The 19,968-nt window shown below is 34.6% G+C and overlaps 1 protein-coding gene across 1 annotated transcript in view; it reads left to right on the top strand.

Annotated features, from left to right (window-relative positions):
* The window catches only part of STPG2 (sperm tail PG-rich repeat containing 2), a 624,910-nt gene that overhangs the window by 36,434 nt on the left and 568,508 nt on the right, over positions 1-19,968 (top strand). The window contains exon 5 of the mRNA XM_044681589.1: positions 12,294-12,406. Coding sequence (XP_044537524.1) covers positions 12,294-12,406 — 113 coding nt within the window. The remainder of the gene's footprint in view (positions 1-12,293; positions 12,407-19,968) is intronic.

The following is a 19,968-nucleotide window of genomic DNA, read 5'->3' as shown; positions in this document are numbered from 1 at the left end:
GACCATAAAAAGCTACCACACTGGCACAGAAGATCAAATAAGTAAACATAGGAGAAAACAATGTAAAGCCAGCTATAAAAATGTCTCAAAGAAAAATGCCATTTGGGTCCAAAACCAATAAAAATTCCTTGAAGAGTTATAGAAAGAAATAAAGGTAGTAAATGAAAAATTAGGAAAAGAAATGAGAGTGATGGTAAGAAAATTACAAAAAGAATTAACAACTTGGAAAGAATTAAAAAATACTGAAGAAAACAACACCAAAAAATTTGGCACAAGAATTTACTGAGACCACTTTATAAAGCAGAATTAGCCAAGTGGAAAGGAGAGTTCAAAAATTTCCTGAAGAAAAGAATGTCTTAAAAAGCAGAATTGGCCACAAAGAAAAAGAAGTTCAAAATCTCACTGAAGAAATTAATTTTTTAAAAACCAGAATTAGGTAAATGGAAGCTAATGACTCAATGAGACATTAAGAAACAATAGAACAAAGTCAAAAGAATGAAAAAATAGAAGAAAACCTGAAAGGACTCATTGGAAAAACAACTGACTTGGAAAATAGTTCAAGGATAGATAATGTAAGAATTATTGGACTATCTGAAAGCCATGATTTAAAAAAAAAAAGAGCCTAGACATCTTTTTTCAAGAAAATATCAAAGAAGAGGGCTCTGATACCTTAGATCCAGAGAGTAAAATAGAAATTAAAAGATCTATAAGTCACTTCCTGAAAAGATTACAAAACAAAAACTCCCAGGACCATTATAACAAAATTCCAGAGCTCCCACATCAAAGAGAAAAATATGTCAAGTAGCTAGAAAGAAATGATTTAAATATTGTGCCATGGATAGAATCACACAAGATTTAGTAGCTTCCATGTTAAAGGAGCAGAGGACTTGGAATGTGATATCCTAGAGAGCAAAAGATTATAGGATTATAACCCCAAACCAGGAAAACAAATATAATCTTTCAGGGAAAGAAGACTTTAATGAAATAGAATATTTTGAAGCATTCTTGATGAAAAGACCAAAAATCTGACATTTAAACACAAGACTCCAGACAAGCATAAACAGGGAAACATGTAAGGTAATCATTAGGGACTCAATAGAGTTAAACTGTTTAATTTCCTATATGGGAAGATGATACATATCACTTCCAAGTACTTTATCTTTATTAGGACAGTTAAAAAGACTTAACGCAGAAGGCATGAATGTGTGTTGATTACTGGAATGATCTCCTCCAGAAGTGAAGGAGTGAGAAAGAGATATGCACTAGCAGAAGGGGGAATGTAGAGGTAGAATGAAGAAAAATTGTTTTCACATAAAAGAGGCATTCAATAAGCTTTTAGAGTGGAGTGGAAAATGATGCAGTGTGGTGAGCAAAGCTTGAACCTCACTGTCATCAGATTTGGTTCAAAGAGAGAAGAACATATATACATGCTCAGATGGGTATAGAAATGTAACTTATCCATAATAGGAAAGGTAGAGTAGATTAATGGAAGCAAACTTCTGAGGAGGGGATGATAAAAAGAGAGAGAGAGAGAGGAAAAAACAAAAGAAAATATGAGGGAAGGAGATAAATTGTTAGCCACCATAACCGTGAATCTATATAGGATGAATTCATCCATAAAACAAAAACAAATATCAAATTGGAATAGGAACCAAAATAAAAATGTTTGCAAGAGACACACAGAAAGACACAGAGTGTTAAAATGTAGGACTAGAGTAGAATCTAATATGCTTCAGCTGAATTAAAAAAAAAGGCAGGGTTAGCAATCATGATTTCAGACAAAGTAAATGCAAAACCAGATCTAATTAAAAAAGATAATTAGGGAAACTATGTTAAACGATTCCATAGACAATGAAATAACAAAAATTTTTATGTTATTCTTTTAGACATTATTTTCCAAATATATACCGTGAAAGAGATTTTTTTTTTATCTTAATCAATCAAGTACTTGGAGTGCTCCACCCTTTTTATCTTAATCAGTCAGGAACTTGAGGATCCTTTTTTTAAAATTTTTTAATCATTTATTAATATTCATTTTTAACATGGTTACATGATTCATGCTCCTACTTTCCCCTTCACCCCCCGCTCTCCCCCCACCCGTAGCCGATGCACATTTCCACTGGTTTTAACATGTGTCTTTGTTCAAGATCTATTTCCAAATTGTTGATAGTTACATTGGTGTGGTAGTGTCGAGTCTACATCCCCAATCATGTCCACCCCAACCCATGCATTCAAGCAGTTGTTTTTCTTATATGTTTCCTCTCCTGCAGTCCTTCCTCTGAATGTGGGTAGCGTCTTTACCATAAATCCCTCAGAATTGTCCTGGGTTTTTGTATTGCTGCTGGTACAGAAGTCCATTGCATTCGATTTTACCACAGTATGTCAGTCTCTGTGTACAATGTTCTTCTGGCTCTGCTCCTTTCACTCTGCATCAGTTCCCGGAGGTCTCTCCAGTTCACCTGGAACTCCTCCAGTTTATTATTCCTTTGAGCACAATAGTATTCCATCACCAGCATATACCACAGTTTGTTCAGCCATTCCCCAATTGAAGGACATACCCTCCTTTTCCAGTTCTTTGCCACCACAAAAAGTGCAGCTATAAATATTTTCGTACAAGTCTGTTTATTTATGATCTCTTTGGGGTACAAACCCAACAATGGTATGGCTGGATCAAAGGGCAGGCATTCTTTTATAGCCCTTTGAGCATGATTCCAAATTGCCAGCCAGAATGGTTGGATCAGTTCACAACTCCACCAGCAATGCATTAATGTCCCAATTTTGCCACATCCCCTCCAGCATTCATTATTCTCCCCTTCTTTCATTTTAGCCAATCTGCTAGGTGTGAGGTAATACCTCAGAGTTGTTTTGATTTGCATTTCTCTAATCATTAGAGATTTAGAATACTTTCTCATGTGCTTATTGATACTTTTGATTTCTTTACCTGAAAATTGCCTATTCATGTCTCTTGCCCATTTATCAATTGGGGAATGGCTTGATTTTTTATACAATTGATTTAACTCCTTGTATATTTGAGTAATTAGACCCCTGACAGAGTTTTTCATTATAAAGATTTTTTCCCCAATTTGTTGTTTCCCTTCTGATTTTGACTACATTGTTTTTGTTTGTACAAAAGCTTTTTAGTTTGATATAATCAAAATAATTTAATTTACATTTTGTAATTTTCTCTAACTCTTGCTTGGTTTTAAAATCTTTCCTTTCCCAGAGATCTGACAAGTATACTATTCTGTGTTCACTTAACTTATTTATAGTTTCCCTCTTTATATTCAAGTCATTCACCCATTCTGAATTTATCTTGGTGTAGGGTGTGAGATGTTGATCTAAACCTAATCTCTCCCATATTGTTTTCCAAATTTCCCAGCAGTTTTTGTCAAATAGTGGGTTCATGTCCCAAAAGTTGGGCTCTTTGGGTTTATCCTACACTGTCTTGCTGACGTCATTAACCCCAAGTCTATTCCACTGATCCTCTCTTCTATCTCTTAGCCAGTACCATATTGTTTTGATGACCGCTGCTTTATAGTATAGTTTAATATCTGGTACTGCTAGGCTGCCTTCCTTCACATTTTTTTTCATTATTTCCCTTGATATTCTTGACCTTTTGTTATTCCAAATGAAATTTGTTATAGTTTTTCCTAATTCAGTAAAGAAGTTTTTTGGTAATTTTTTGGTAATTGGTATGGCACTAAATAGGTATATTAATCTGGGTAGAATGGTCATTTTTATTATGTTAGCTCGTCCTACCCATGAACAATTAATGGCTTTCCAATTGTTGAGATCCAGTTTTATTTGTTTGGAAAGTGTTTTGTAGTTGTTTTCATATAATTCCTGTGTTTGTTTTGGTAGATAGATTCCTAAGTATTTTATATTGTCTAGGGTGATTTTAAATGGTGTTTCTCTTTCTACCTCTTGCTGCTCTAATGTGTTGGAAATGTATAGAAATGCTGATGATTTATGTGCATTTATTTTGTATCCTGCAACTTTACTAAAGTTGTTGATTATTTCTACTAGCTTCTTAGTTGATTCTCTAGGATTTTTTAAGTATACCATCATATCATCTGCAAAGAGAGATAGCTTAGTCTCTTCATTGCCTATTTTGATACCTTCAATTTCTTTTTCTTCTCTAATTGCTACTGCTAGTGTTTCTAGTACTATGTTGAATAATAGAGGTGATAATGGACATCCTTGTTTCACTCCTGATCTTATTGGGAAGGCTTCTAATTTATCCACATTACATATAATGCTTGTTGATGGTTTTAGGTATATACTGTTTATTATTTTTAGGAAAGGTCCTTCTATTCCTATACTTTTCAGTGTTTTCAGTAGGAATGGATGCTGTATTTTGTCAAAGGCTTTTTCAGCATCTATTGAGATAATCATGTGATTTTTGTTTGTTAGATTGTTGATATGGTCATGTGGATGGTTTTCCTAATGTTGAACCATCCTTGCATTCCTGGTATAAATCCCACCTGGTCATGGTGGATGATCTTCTCTATTACTTGCTGGAGTCTCTTTGCTAATATTCTATTTAAGATTTTTGCATCTATGTTCATTAGGGAGATTGGTCTATAGTTTTCTTTCTCTGTTTTTGGTCTTTGAGGATCCTTTTGATAAAAGTTCACACCCTCAGAGGACAAGGGGCAGATCCCACAGGAACTGCTCCCAGGGTAGTGTCAGGCAAATTAAGAAACTTTGATTGATTCCTGAGATGTGATGGGGAGAGGTGATGGGTGGAGAAAACTGCATTTTTTTTTTTTTGAAAACGGGAGCCTCTGGGACCCTGGAGGTCTTTTAGCAGTTCAGTCTGGTAAGGCTCAGCTTGATTCTGCCTTGGATTTGGTGTTGGTGGCTTTAATAGTTCAGCTCATGTGACTCACTTGGGTTGAGGAGACCCTGGCAGGAGACATTGGCTCTTTAATTCCTTCTCCTGTTTTTGACTCTTTTCAGACTGGAGTCACTTGGATCCAGGTTTAGGGTATTTTAAGCTAAGCAATATTTTTCTACCTCCTTCCTACATTTCCCCTTTTACTATTTCTACCTTGCTGTAATAAAGCTACTAAAGGTACTAATAGCCTTGTAACTTGAGTTAATTTTTGTAAATGGTGACCACAACAATTTTTAAAATTCTTATATTTGTCAAACCCATTTTAATTATTACAATTCTGAGTCAATTGTGTAAAAATAAGTCATTATCCAATTAATAAAAGTTTTTAGAAAGCAAAGCTATATATAATCATATGAAAAAATGTTCTATATCACTTTTGATTAGTGAAGTACAAATTGAAACATCTCTAAGGTACTACCTTATACCTATGAGAAACGACAGTTATTCCAAGGAATGAATGAAAAATGTATATACTAAGGAACTTATACTGGAAGAGTGAACTAATCCAACCATTCTGGAGAATAATTTGGAACTATGTCCAAAGACTAAAAAACTGTGTACTCTTTAACACAGTAATACTACCGTATCCCCCCAAAATTAAAAAAAAAAACAAGGAAAAGGATCTATATGTACAAAAATTATTATAGTGACTCATTTTCTAATAGCAAATAATTAGAAACTGAAGGACTCCTGATCAAATGAGAAATGACTGAACAGTTGTTGTATATGATTATCATCGAGTACTCTTGTGCTATAAATGGTGAGGTGGATAGTTTCAGAAAAAAACATGGCAAGAACTATGTGAACTGATGAAAAGTGAAGATCTGGGAGATCATTGTGCACAGTAACAGTAAGGTTGCAATGATCAACTGGAGAAGTCTTGGCTACTCTGAATAATGCAATTTATTCAACACAGTTCTCAAGGATTCATGATGAAAAAAAATGCTTTCCACCTCCAGAGAGAAAACTGATGAACTTTGTGTGCAAATTGCAATATAATTTTCTCATTTTATTTTTCTTTCTTTTTTTTTGTTGAAATATGGCTAATGTGGAAATATGTTTTGCATGATATCACATGTATAATTGATATCCTTTTGCATGCCCTCTGAGTGTGGGAGGGAGAGGATTTGGAATAAAAAATTAAAAAAGAAAAGAATATTAAATAAATTGTATACTAAGAATATATTAAATGATGAGGGAGTAGTTTCAGAAAAATATGTGAAGATCTATATGATTTGATACAAAGTGAAATAAGAATCAGGAGATCATGTGCACAGTAACAGCAATGCTAAAATGATGTTGAACTCTGAAAGACTTGGTGACTGATCAATATAATCATCAAAGACAATTCCAAAGGAATCAGAATGAAAAAATGCTATCTAACTCCAAAGAGAAAAGAACTATTGAATTCTAAGTACAAATTTAATTATATTTTTTCAGAGTTTTGTTTTTTTTGTTTTTGCTTTTTTTCCTAATATGGTTAATATGGAAATATGTTTGCTTGTTTCACATGTATCATTGATATAATATTATTTGCCTTCCCAGTGGGTGGAGGAGGGCTAGAAGGGAGGGAGAGAATGTGGAACTCAAAATTTAAAAAGAAAAGAATGTTAAAAATAAATAATAAAACAAGTAAAAAAAAAGAAAATTTCAATTAACTGTTGTGTTCCCATCTTTATTCCAGCAACATAGAAATACATAATATATACCTTAATAGTCAACCATAAATTTTATGTGAAGGAGGAACAATCGGAATAAGAAACATTTGAAGCTTATTAAAGAAATGAATTATACATGAAATGTCACATAGTGTGGCGAAATGTTGGAGGGGGGCAGATAGAGATTACTTCTAGAGCTTTCTTACTATTATGGAGGGATTCTTATTGCCTTCATCTTTTGGAAAAAATATGGTTCAAATGCCTTTTTTAATAAAGGAGAGAAAGGAGTATGCTGAAGACAGCCTCTACACTACTAAGTGTAGATGATGGTCCTGCAAAGGAGATTTAGGAGGAGTGAGTGACAGGAGGAGATCTCGAGGACAGGAATGTCATGAGAACTCATGGAGTAGAGGAATCATGAAGAAACTGTGATCAATTATGGTCATTGCTGCAGAAAGGTTAAAAAAGCTGAGAACTGAAAAAAGGTCATCAAGACTTGGTGATAACTTTGGAAAGAGCAGTATCAGTTGAATGATGAAATTGGAAGACATTACAAAATGATTAATGGGAGCATGATTAAGAGACAAACTAAACTAGAAGTCTAGTTATGAAGAGGAAGAGGAAAGGGGAGGGTCAAATAAAATCATTGGCAGCAAAGACCAAATGTTAGAGGCAGAGGGAAGTTAATTATGAGAGCAATCTGCCAGAGTCTATTGGAAGGATGGAATCAAGGTTACAGATAGATAACTTGGCCTTGGCAAATCAGTAATGATTAAAGAGGAAGAGGATAGGGAATGTGATATCAAGGAATTTTTAGATATAGAATAAAGTAGAAAAATAAGTTCATTCAAAATAGCTACCAAAGCTATTTTATTTGGAAGTCTATCTGTCAAGATTCACCTTGGGACTATATGTGAAATAATTGTAAAAAATTTTGTAGAAATAAAGACAGAACTAAATAATTGGAGAAAGATTAATTATTCATGGTTAGGCTGAGCCAATATAATAAAAATGACAGTTCTATTTAAATTCATGTGTAAACTGTCATACCATTCAAACTCCCAAATGCTATTTTTTAGAGTTAGGAAAAAATGAAATTTCAAGAGTAATAATGAAAAATGTACAAAGGAAGGAAGGTTTTCAGTATCAGATCTCAAAATATACTTCAAAGAAGTAAGCAGTAAAACGATTAATTAGTTTAAAAAGAAAAGGCCAATCAGTGGAATAGATTATGTTTACAATATATAAAAACAAAGATAGCATCATTTCATTTAATGAACTAAAAAAAACCAGTTCCTGAAGGAAGAGCTTACATAGGCATAAACTACTGGGAAAATTTGGTTGTTCATCTGGAAGAAATAAGGAATAGACCAACATTTTGTATTGCCCACCAAGATAAGTTAAAAGTAGATACATGACCTATATATAACAAGTGAAATTGTGAATAGTTAGTATCAAAGCAGAAATTGTCTTTTAGTCTATGGGGAGAGGAAGACTTGATGACTCAACAAATAATAAAGTTTATCACAGAAGACAATGTGGACAAATTTGACTATATAAACTTAAAACTTTTTTTGCACAATCAGATTTCATGTACAAAAAATGATAATGCAAACAAGTAACCAAAGGAAAAATCTTCGAAGCACATTTTTCTGATGAAATTTTCATATCTGCAAAGATGACAAAAGAGAAATATGACAAATGTTGAATGGGCTGTGGGTAAGCAGGTAATGTATACTGTGTGAGTTGAATTGTGAATTGATCTAGTCATTTTGGAAATTTGCAACATCTAAACTTACAACTATGTCTAAAAATTGCAATGAGGTGTAGTTAAACAAATTTTGGTATATGAATGCAATGGAATATTGTTATGCCATGAAATATGGTGAAATGGAAGATTTCAGAGGAAACTGTGAAGACTTCTATAAACTAACTGATGCAGAGTGAAGAGAGCTCAAGTAGGAGAATAGTTTATACAACATTATAGAGAAAAAAACCACTTTGAAAGATTTTAGAACTCTAATCAGTGCAATGATAAGCTGTGAATGCAAAAGAATTAAGATGAAACATACCACTTACTTTTTAAATGAGAAGTTGAGCTCAAAATACAGAGAGGGTTGTACATTTTCAAACTTCAACAATATAGCATTTTATTTTGTGGGATCTATGCAGCAATCTATTAAGGACTTTTATTTATTAAATTTGCTCATTTGGGTGGGTAAGAGAGACAATTCTTTTTTTTTTTTTTAAACTCTTACCTTCTGCCTTAGAATCAATACCGTATTGATGGGGATGATTTACAGATGTGGCAGTCCCAGTTTAAATATAAGAATTCAATTCAGTTTGTTTTAGCAAACATATCTGGAAAATCTATCATGTACTAGGCATTGCATTAGATCAGTAATTCCCAAAGTGGGCACCACCACCCCCTGGTGGGTGCTACAGTGATCCAGGGGAGCAGTGATGGCCACAGGTGCATTTATCTTTCCTATTAATTGCTATTAAAATTAAAAAAATTAATTCCTGAGCTACTAGGTAATATTTTTTCTGGAAAGGGGGTGATAGGCCAAAAAAGTTTGGGAACCACTGCATTAGATAATGAACATGTTTGCTAAACATATTGGTACAAGTAGTTTTAGATCAAAGGATAAGTATGAGAGCATCTAATGAATCAGATTATAAGTTTTCATTCAATTTAATTTGTAAATGAAAATGCTCAACCTTCATATTTATTATCTGGCATTTTTAAATAATATATTGGGCTTATCTTTTTATTTGTATCAGCCTTGAGAAATGTTCAAAATCTATTTTTCATTGGATGATTTTAAAGCTGGGAATGCCAATGGAGTACTAACATCAACATATTTCCAAAGATAACATTCAAAGAATTAAGTGTGTTTTACCACACTAGAAAGCAATCTATTAATGCCCAAATTAATGTACTTTGAGATTTTGAATTCTTCCCACAGAATTTCCAAACCTAATTATGGCATAGCTATAGAAAAAAAAAGTTCCACTGGGCCTTCTTCATTCATTTTATTGTCAATGGAGTAGCTATTCTTCAAATTATATTATATCACTCATTTAAAATAATGCAACCCCTTGCTGTTGTTTGCTTTTATTAAATCACTTTATTTGCTAATGACTTACCATGTTGACAGTGACCAAAAAGCTGATATTGACAACATTTCTTGACATGAAGAGATTGGTGATTTAGAGTTATTAAGATTGCATCAATTTGTTTTTCATTTTATGTTAGGATTTTTAAAAGGCCTTAATGACGTTATAGTTAAGACACCCTAGTAAAATATGGGCTAGTAACTTAAGCAGGAGTAAATTTATATTGTTTTCAGTTTGTCATGTTTTGAAATTGTTTAAAAAGAGGAATTATTTTGTGTTGTAAGAAGGGAGGGTGATTAGGAGTTTTGGGGTATAGTTGGTAACCCCCTAGAAGATGTATAAGGGCCACATCTCCCTCTCAGCCCCCCTCCTTACTGGGAGACAAAATGGGGTTTCTTGAGGAAAATGGGGGACTATTCATGCCATGGTGTGGATGTTGCAGGGATGTTATTCCCTACAAAGGTAAATGAATGTAACCTTGATAAGATGTTGGTGCTGGCCAGGGCAAATAGAAGTCTTCCCCTATTTCCCAGCTGGAGGTCAGGCTTAAAATGGTGGTTCCTTCCTTCCTTCAACTCCCTTCACATTGCCTCCCACCTATGAAATACATGCTGATCTGACAAAAAAAACCTAAAGGGTTTAGTTTAAGGACCAAGTAGCAAAGGAATTGGAAATGGGGTTCATTGGGAAGAGGGTGCAAAAGTGATTTCCTAAGTCCCCTCAGTCCATGACTGTGTAAGGTACCCACCGAAATACTCTGTGTTCCCCATCATAGTTTCTCTGACCCAAATCCCAGATAGTTTTGCTATATCTAAGATTTGTTATTAAAATCAGAGGGAATATCGAGGGACAAAGGCCCAAGGCAAAATGGGGTCTAGGGATCGGCTCCCCACAGAAGTCCAGTCACCACTGGCCAACACTGATGAATTGTTAGATATTTAAGTGTGCTTAAATAGTACATCTTCTTTATAAGTTTGAGGAAAACCTCCCAAGCTCACTTTGAGGGTCACACAGCCACAAACAACCTCCTCCTACCTCAGCTAAAAAACCCCAAAGCTCCTTCAGTTGGCTCTTCAATCCCAGAATTCCTTGCTCCTGCCAACTGTCACTTGATCCTCCTTTTTTGTGTTCTATTTCTTCTGTTTCCAAAATGTCTGGCTTTGCATTGCATTCTTACAGTGTAAAAATTTTCAATTAGGCTTGAAAAAATTAAGATTCTTAAAGTCCTGAACTTACAATTAAGGGAACAGACATGTAATTTGACTTCTTTCTATCTTTCTTTGTAGCATATTGAGGCTCCTGACACATGGGCTCCTTGAAAATTTCCCTGGCTAAAAAAATTTTTATAGCAAAGTTACTCTGTCAAAAGTTTATTTCAAAGATATATAAGGCACCAATTCAAATTTATAAGAGCCATTCCCCAATTGATAAGTGGTCAAGGGATATAAATAAGCAGTTCTCTAAAGATGATTATAATCGTGTGAAAAAATGATCCATATCACTAATAATTAGAGAAATGTAAAATGTAAAAACCACTCTGAGGTTCTATCTCACCCTTGTACACTGACAAAGGCAACAAAATAGGAAAATGACAAATATTGCCAAGGGTTGTGAGAAAAGAGGTACTCTGCTATTGATGGAACTGTGAGTTGATTCAGTCATTCTGAAAAGCAATCTGAAATTATATTCCCTTTGAAATTATATATATCCTTTCATTCCAAACTATTAAACTGGTACCTCAAAGAGATGAAGGAAATAGGTCCTATACATGTAAATATTTATACCATCTCTTTGTGGGGGCAAAAAACCAAACTAGAAACCAAGGAAGTGCCCATTAATTAGAGAAAGGCTAAACAATTAATGGTATATGAATGTGATGGAATATAATGTAAAAGATTATTAAAGAGATAGTTTCAGAGAATCCTGGAAAGACATGAGAACAATTTATACTAAAACAACATTGCAAAAACATAATTTTGAAAGTTGTTGAAAGAACAATGAATAATACCATGATTCCAGAGGTCCGATGATGAAGAATATCATCCACCTTCTGACAGATACGATAGACAAATATGCAGAATAAGACATATTTTTTGGATATGGCCAATGTGGGAATTTGTTTTGCTTGACCATGGATATTTCTTATGAGGATTTTCTTTTTTTTTTCTTTAAGGAGAGGTAGGAGAGAGAAAAAATAAATGATTAATACTTCAAAATAATTATTTTTAAATTTAAAATGTTTCTTGAAGTAAATTAAGTAAGCAGAAAGAAAGTTAGTAGTTTCAAAATAGCTTGTGGATCAGCATTCACTCAAAATCAGAGCTCATAAACCATCACCAATGTTTGCTTTTACTAAAGCAACCAGAGCACACATTATTCATTTAAAATGCTTAATCAAATAGCACAGAAAATTAAGTGTCAAAAAAGATCTGAGTACATATACAATTAATCAGACAAGCTTTTATTAAGTACTGACTGTGTGCTAGGTATTAGAAATATAAGCTAATTGAAATGTAAAACAATTTTGTATTTTAATGAATTGGTTTTTATTATACTGCTGATTTGGGTGAAGGAAAGGCTTACCTAGGTATGATGTAATTGTCTTCATTTTTTAGGATGCTTCTGATTCAACTTTGAAATACAAAGGAATACATTTTGGCAACCAGTCAGGAAGACGAGATCTTCCAATACTGGAAGGGCCTGGTCCTGGAGAGTATGATATAGTTCAGTAAGTAAGCTAGAGCAATAATTTCAGTTTAGTTTTGTATTATAGAGTGCCAATGATCCAGATCCTTGGTTGTTCATTTATTAAGCAAATCATGGGAATCAAATGATTCATTAAAGGTAAATAGAGCTCTTTTAGGAATAAAATGGGAGGACTTAAAAGATAAAAAATAGAGTAGTAGAAATGGGAATAATATTTTTTAAAAGTTACATTTGATTTTAGAATGCACGAGATTGAGTGATATTAAGTTTGACATTGTGGGAAATCACAACACATTAAAAAGTCCCCAGACTTTGGGGTTGCTCAAAGGTTGTACAGAATCTTCACTTTTCCTCCAGTCATTTTTTTTAATACTCCACATTAGAAATGGATAGATCATCTTTTAGAGTAATTCAGTTTATTAGCTACTCTTCTTTTGGCAGAGAGACTTATACAGTTAGTTTGTAGGAGAGCAAGCCTTGGTTAAAACAAAGGTCACAATCAAGGATAAATTAAGAATAAAGGCAAAGATAAGAGATTTACATTTATGTATTATAACAGTTCTAACTTGGCCTATTTTTCAAAAAGTCATTGACTTGGGAAAATGGGAAATGCATACAATTAAAAGCATTGTCTCTGGTGATCTCATTTCATAGAAGAATTTTACCAATCTTAAGTAGTTGAACAAGAAGAAGGGCAAAAGAGCTGATACTTGAAAGCAGTGTTTTGGAGACAGTGGAGAAGCAAGGAAGGAAGCATTGATTAAGTGCCTATTGTGTGCCAGGCACGGTGCTAAGTGCTTTACAAATATCTCATTTGATCTTAACCACCACACTAGGAGAGTGCTATTATAACTTATATTTTATCACTGAGGAAACTGAGGCAATATTTGAGACTAGACTTGAATTCAGGTCTTCTTGACTCCAAACCCAGTGCTCTATCCATTTGTGCCACTTAGCTGAAGACATGAGAGCTAAGAGCAGCAGAAGTTTAGGAAAAAGTTCATTTGTGAAACATTACAAAGGTGGAAGGGTGGAAGATTGTAAATAGGCAAGTGGTTTTCAAGCCTGAGGACCTATTTTACAATTCTGCTTCTGACTGTTTGACTCTGGGCCAGCCATTTAATCTCTTAATGCTTTAGGGAGTTCTCTAGGCTTCTCATCACTCATTTTTCCTGGGAGTTTTCTTGATGTTCCCTTTGTTATTGTCCCCCTTGCTTCAGCTTTCAGCCTCAATTTTTCTGGTGCTTCTAGATCTACCCCTGACACGCTGCTGCACTCAGTCCTTGTGGCTATCTCAGCTGACTTCCCTGAATGTGTCTTCTCTCATTTCCTTTTTACTACTACTTATCTCAGCAATTGAGGCTTAAGAAGCACACTACAGAATCTGAGACTTGGCACAGTGAGGAGCAGAAGAGAGAAATCTCAAGGCTCTTTCAGAGAAAATAGGATTTCTGGTAGCCTTAAGAACTATGTGTCTGTCTATAGGAAACACAGCTAGCATTTAACGTTGACTTATAGCTTCTATTAAATAGTATCAATTTAGAATAAGGAAGAGAATTATAACAATAAAAATTTATAATATACTCTCATTTTCTCTTAACTACTTGCTTTGCTTTCAAGTGGTAGCTTGAATCACTGATTCATGACATTTAACCTCTATAGACCTCAGTTTCCTCCCATCTAGGTATAGGGCCTTTCCAACTCTCACTTAATGATCTGATGAATATGGCATCATCTTTGAAAGTGTGAAGATGGGATTAACTCCACCCTGCCCATTTTTAGATTTAATCACCAAAAGTGTAAACACCCCACTTAACACTTGAGTGGGGGACATCTGTAACCCATGTGTGTGAAAGTGGGTGATGAATCAGAATCAACTGACTGCCCCCTGGGCAGTCCTAAGCAGAGCTTTCCTTAGCCTTTAATTGGTACACGTAAAATAGAAGGAATGCACAGGAAGTGACACAAAAAGAAGCACCTTTAAAAAGGAGTTACAACTTCCTGTGGGGATGACTTCTTTGTTCTTTCTTTGGAGTTTGAGTTGGAGGCTGATGAAGAATCTGCTTACTGGACCTGAGACCTTGGACTTGGGGAGACTTTGTTCTTAAATCTCTCCCTGGTGAGGGAAAAAGACTGACTCCTTTCTGGATTGTTCTGAAGGGACTCTCCTCTTCAGAGAGGCTTCATGACTGAAGCCTTTGCTTTATTCATCTCCAGGCCCTCAACTCAAGGCTGAGGCCCTTCTGGCTGAGGACTAATTAGCCCTGACTGAGTTGACCAGGGGCTGGAGCAAAATACTTAGTGTGTTAGGTTAGATATCGTGTCCTATTCTCGCTCTGATTTTCTTACTTTCACTCTCTTCCTATTTGTAAATAAACTACCATAAAAGTCATTCTGACTTGAGTCTTTCATTTGAAATTGAATCAATTCTTGGTGACCACCCTCTTTTATATTCAGTCCAACCAAATTTGTTTTATCCTTTACAAAAGTCTTCATGTTTGAAGAATGATTGCATGATGGCAAGGAAGAGTATGTATATATGTATATATGTAGCCTCTAATTCCTACCCATTATATTTATTGAAATAGGTCATTTATAAGAGGGGTTTAAAAAGCCAATGGAAACAGGCCAGTTACTTTTTTTGTGTTTATATCATTTCTAAGAATTTCTTACATCTCCTTTCTAAAAAGTTCAATTTTATGAAGATTGTCATTGCACATTGCTTTAGCAATGGATGTATTGTGAGTCTATATGTCCTGATGTAAGAGTAGATCTAGTGATTTTAGGAATCTGGGACAGGTGGGTAAAACTCTTTGGTAAAACAAAGACAAAACAAAGCAAAACACAAAAAAAAGAAAATATAGGATAGCTCTCGACCTTAGTGATTAGCCTTATAGTTTTAAATCTGGAGAGTTGTGAAGTCTTAGTATGGTTTTTTTTAAAACCCTTGTACTTCGGTGTATTATCTCATAGGTGGAAGATTGGTAAGGGTGGGCAATGGGGGTCAAGTGACTTGCCCAGGGTCACACAGCTGGGAAGTGGCTGAGGCCGGGTTTGAACCTAGGACCTCCTGTCTCTAGGCCCGACTCTCACTCCACTGAGCTACCCAGCTGCCCTTAGTACAGTTTTAAACTACTAAAACTTGTTGTTTGTCCTTTCTCTTGAAAATGACTAGTGGCATCATAGGGCAATGTCTTGATTTGCTCAAGAATTTGATTTAAGTGAGGCAGAGTTGCACAAAGTTGCGAGCCTCTCTCTCTCTCTCTCTCTCTCTCTCTCTCTCTCTCTCTCTCTCTCTCTTTCTCTCTCTCTTTGAATAACCATTATTTAATTTTTTCCAGAATACATGTAATACAATTTTTAATAATTGTTTTCTGACATTTTGAAATCTATATTCCTTCCCTTTTCCCTCTCCTCTCTCCCTGAGATGGCAGGTAATATGATGTAGATTGTTTATACAATATATATTTTCATGTTTATCATGTTGTGAGAGAAGACATATCACTTTCACTAGAGAAAAATACATAGAGGAAATAAAGTGAAAAATGGTATGTTTCAATCCATATTCAAATTCTATCAGTTTCTTCTATGGCAGTGGATAGCCTTTCTTTAAAAAATCATAAATCCCTTGGAGATGTTCTGAATCCTTAGATTGCTGATAATAGTTAAGTCATTTATAGTTGATAATCATATCATTTATAGTTGATTATTGCTGTTATTATGTGCAACATTCTCCTGAATAAGTAAATTAATTCAAGTAGAATTGTCATTTTTTTGCTATATTGGTATGGCCTACCCACTATTCTCTTTCTTAACCAGTACCATATTGTTTTGATGATTGCCACTTTATAATACAGTTTGAGATCCAGTACAGTTCACTACCTTCCTTCTTAATTTTCTTGATTTTCTTGGCCTTTTGTTATTCTAGATGAATTTTATTATTTTTTTCTAGCTCTATGAGATAATTTTTGGGTAGTTTTATTGTTATGGCACTGAATAGGTAAATTAATTTAGGTGGAATTGCCTTTTTATTATTTTGGCTTTACCATGAGCAATTAATATTTTCCCAACTGTTTAGATCTGACTTTATTTGTGTGAAAAGTGTTTTGTAGTTGTGATCATTTAGTTCCAAATTTGTCTTGGCAAAGTCTTGATTTGTTCCAGGTATTTTATATTGTTTACAGTTATTTTAAATGAAATTTCTCTTTCTTCATCTTGCTATTGGAATTCATTGGTACAATAAAGAAACACTAATGCTTTATGTGGTTTTATTTCATATCCTATGACTTTTTTGGTTGATTCTCTGGGATTTTCTAAGTATACTATCATATCATCTGCAAAGAATGATAGCTTTATTTCTTCATTTACTATTCTAATTCCTTCAGTTTCTTTTTTTCCTCTTATTGCTACAGCTATCTAGCATTTTAAAAATATAATATTGAAAAAATTAGAGATAATGGACATCCTTGCTTCTCTCCTGATTTTGTTGGGAAGTCTTATCTCCATTGTAGATAATGTTTGTGGTGGTTTTAGATAGATACTATTTATCATTTTGAGGTATGTTCCCTTCATTCCGTGTTCTCTAGTGTTTTTAATAGGAATGGATGTTGTATTTTGTCAAAAGATTTTTCTGCATATATTGAGATAATCATTTTTCTCCTGTTGTTTTTTTGCTATTGATATGGTCAGTTATACTGAATGCTTTCTAAATATTGACCCATCTTTGTATTTCTGGTATAAAACCTACATGGTCAGAGCACATAGCAATATGGAATATTGCTATAATCTCTTTTCTAGTATTTTATTTAAAAATTTCTTTCAATATTTATTAGGAAGATTGGCTTATAGTCTTTTTTGTTCCCTCTCCTCCACTTTTCCTTTGTCTGAGATCATAATTCCTACCCATACTTTTAAAAACTTTGGTTGAAGCATTATAGATTGTGCTCCAACCCTTTACCTTTACTCTGTTTGTGTTTCCCTGCTTTAAATATATTTCTGGTAGAGAGCATATTGTGGATTTTTAGTTTTAGATGCACTCTTCTATCCTTTTCTTTTTTATGGGTGAGTTCATCCTCTTCACATTCACAGTTTTTCCCACCATCTTATTTTTCCTTGTTTGTCCTCTTCCTCTCCCCATTCATGTATGTTTTTGTTTTTAACTTATGAAAGGGAATTTTTATTCCCTTTGTTTATTTTAAGTTAATCAGTCAAGAACTTAAAGTATTCCTACTTAATACTTAGTAAGTCATTAATAAAGAAAGCCTCCCCCCAACCCCCAGGCAGTGCTAGGCAAATTGAAACACTGTGATTGATTCTTGAGATGTGATGAGGAGAGCTGATGGGTGGAGAAAATGGTATATAAGTAGGAGCCTAAGAAAGATGGGCTCTCTCCATTCTTGGCAGTTCTTAGCCTCAGGAGCATGAGCTCTGGTGGGATGTTTGGCAGTCTTGGTCCGGTGGTTGCTAAAGGTTCTCAGTGATTTTCAGCATCTTTTGGCTCTTTGGATTTCTGCTTCCTGATCTGTACTTTGGATCCTGGTGAAGATTCGGCTTCCTGCATTGGAGACTCAGGCTGAAGAGGGATACTTACACAGGTGAGATTCTTGCCTCCTTGGTGTGAGAGAGTGCCCTTTGTGACTCAGCCTCTTCAGCATCAGTTTTTGGTTGTTGGGACGCCTGAATGGAGACACTCTCATGGACTGGTAAGATTCAGATTCACGTTTGCAGTCTGGGGTACTAGGATTAGGACTTAGGGTATTTTTAGCTAGGTGATATTTTCTACCTCCTTCCTATATTTCCCACTTTAATATCTCTGCCTTGCTGTAAATAAAGTTACTAAACAGCCTACTGACTCATAGTTTAACTTTAATTTTTATAAATGGCGACCACAACAATTTTTTAACTCATAAATTTAGTTAAATCATTTTTAACCCTTACAGACTAGCACCTCTATCACTTCACTCTCCCTTTTGTCCATTCTCTCCTTTTATTAGTCCCCCTTCTTTTTTTACTTCCCTTTAGGGTAAGATAGGTTTATATGGCTAACTAAGTATGGATGTTATCCTTGCTATGTGCCAATTCCAGTGAGAATTGCCTGCCACCCTGTCCTTAATCTCCACTGTATTAATTCGAATGAACTTCCTCTTGTGAGATAATTTACCTCCAACTTTCTCTCCTTTTCTCTTTTCCCAGTGTATTCCTTTTTCTCATCTCTTGATTAAAAAATATTATCCTATCATATTCAACTTAGTCCCTGTTCTCTATGTATGCTCCTATTTACTGTTCTAATAGTGATAAAATTCTCAAGTATCTATAGTACTTTAGGCACCTTAGTTACTTCAAATATCATGGATATCTTAAGTATTTTAATTATCCTCTGCTTATATGGTAATCAGTTTGACCCCTATTGTTCCCTTAAATATCTTAAGTGTAAGGGGGAAAAAGGTTTTTTTTTTTTTTTGGGGGGGGGGTTCAATATATTAAAAGATGGTCACCAGAGGATTGAACAATTATCAATCCTCAATTAAGAATAATATCAAGTCAAAATTGACTTTTATGGAAGTTTATTTACAATTGAGAAAGGAGGAAATAAGGAAATAAGAATATAACACAGTAGGTAAATTGCTATGATCCTCTAATTAATCCAAGTAGATCTAATTAACCCTCGGCTCCTTTACCAGCCTCCCTCTTCACCAGAACCCTCTCAGTCACTCCTCTCCCTCTTTTAAAGGAGTCACTTATGTGTCACTTCCTGTGCCTTCCCCTAGTTTGCGTGTCCATTCACAACAGACGCTTCTCTTAGGATGCCTAAGGGGCGGTCAGTTGATTCTGATTCGTCATCCACTCTAGCACACGTGGGTTTCGGACCTGCCAGAATTGGAGGTGCTCTCACCTTTGGTGATTAAATCTAAAGATGGGCAGTGTAGAGTTAATCTAATTATCACAATCCCCCCTGTGATCATTTGGGAGACTGGTCTCCCCAATTGATCATTTGACATAATCATCTTGTAACCCTAAAATTCTAACTACAATAGTTAGAGATGAGGTAAATAGAAGAGATATAAAGTACAAAACCAATGTTTTGCTAGATGCATTGACAAAAAGCCAATTGGGGGCAATCCCCTTCGGCATAAGAGTTTACAATTCAAAATAATTGTGTTCAATCCCTTCAAGTTCAATTAGTTGCACCCCAAAGTTCATTTTGGGTCATCTTGATTCAGTGTAGATTTCTGCAAGCATCTTTTCTGGAGGCAAATAGTCCATTTTCTGGTTTCAAAGCATTAGCAGACTTCTTTTCCTGAAAATTTTCTCAAACAAAATTTTAAAGCTAGGATTTTTATAAAAATATAATGCCCCCTGAAGAGGGAGGTTGACCAACACCCAGATCAACTCAGACTACATCATTGAGTTATAGGGTGTATGAGTCAGTTATCAAAAGAAAAACCAAAAACATAAGAAAATTAAATTTTGGGAGGAATAAAGATTCAAAATAAGAATCAAAATATCAAAAATCTATGTATATAAGATTTTCTGAATAAACAAAAATATATAATTTCTATCCTACTAGTCTGTAGGACAAAATGC

This window comes from Gracilinanus agilis, chromosome 6 (genome assembly GCF_016433145.1).
Source record: "Gracilinanus agilis isolate LMUSP501 chromosome 6, AgileGrace, whole genome shotgun sequence".
Classification (NCBI taxonomy): domain Eukaryota; kingdom Metazoa; phylum Chordata; class Mammalia; order Didelphimorphia; family Didelphidae; genus Gracilinanus; species Gracilinanus agilis.
This window is presented reverse-complemented; position numbering and strand designations above follow the sequence as displayed.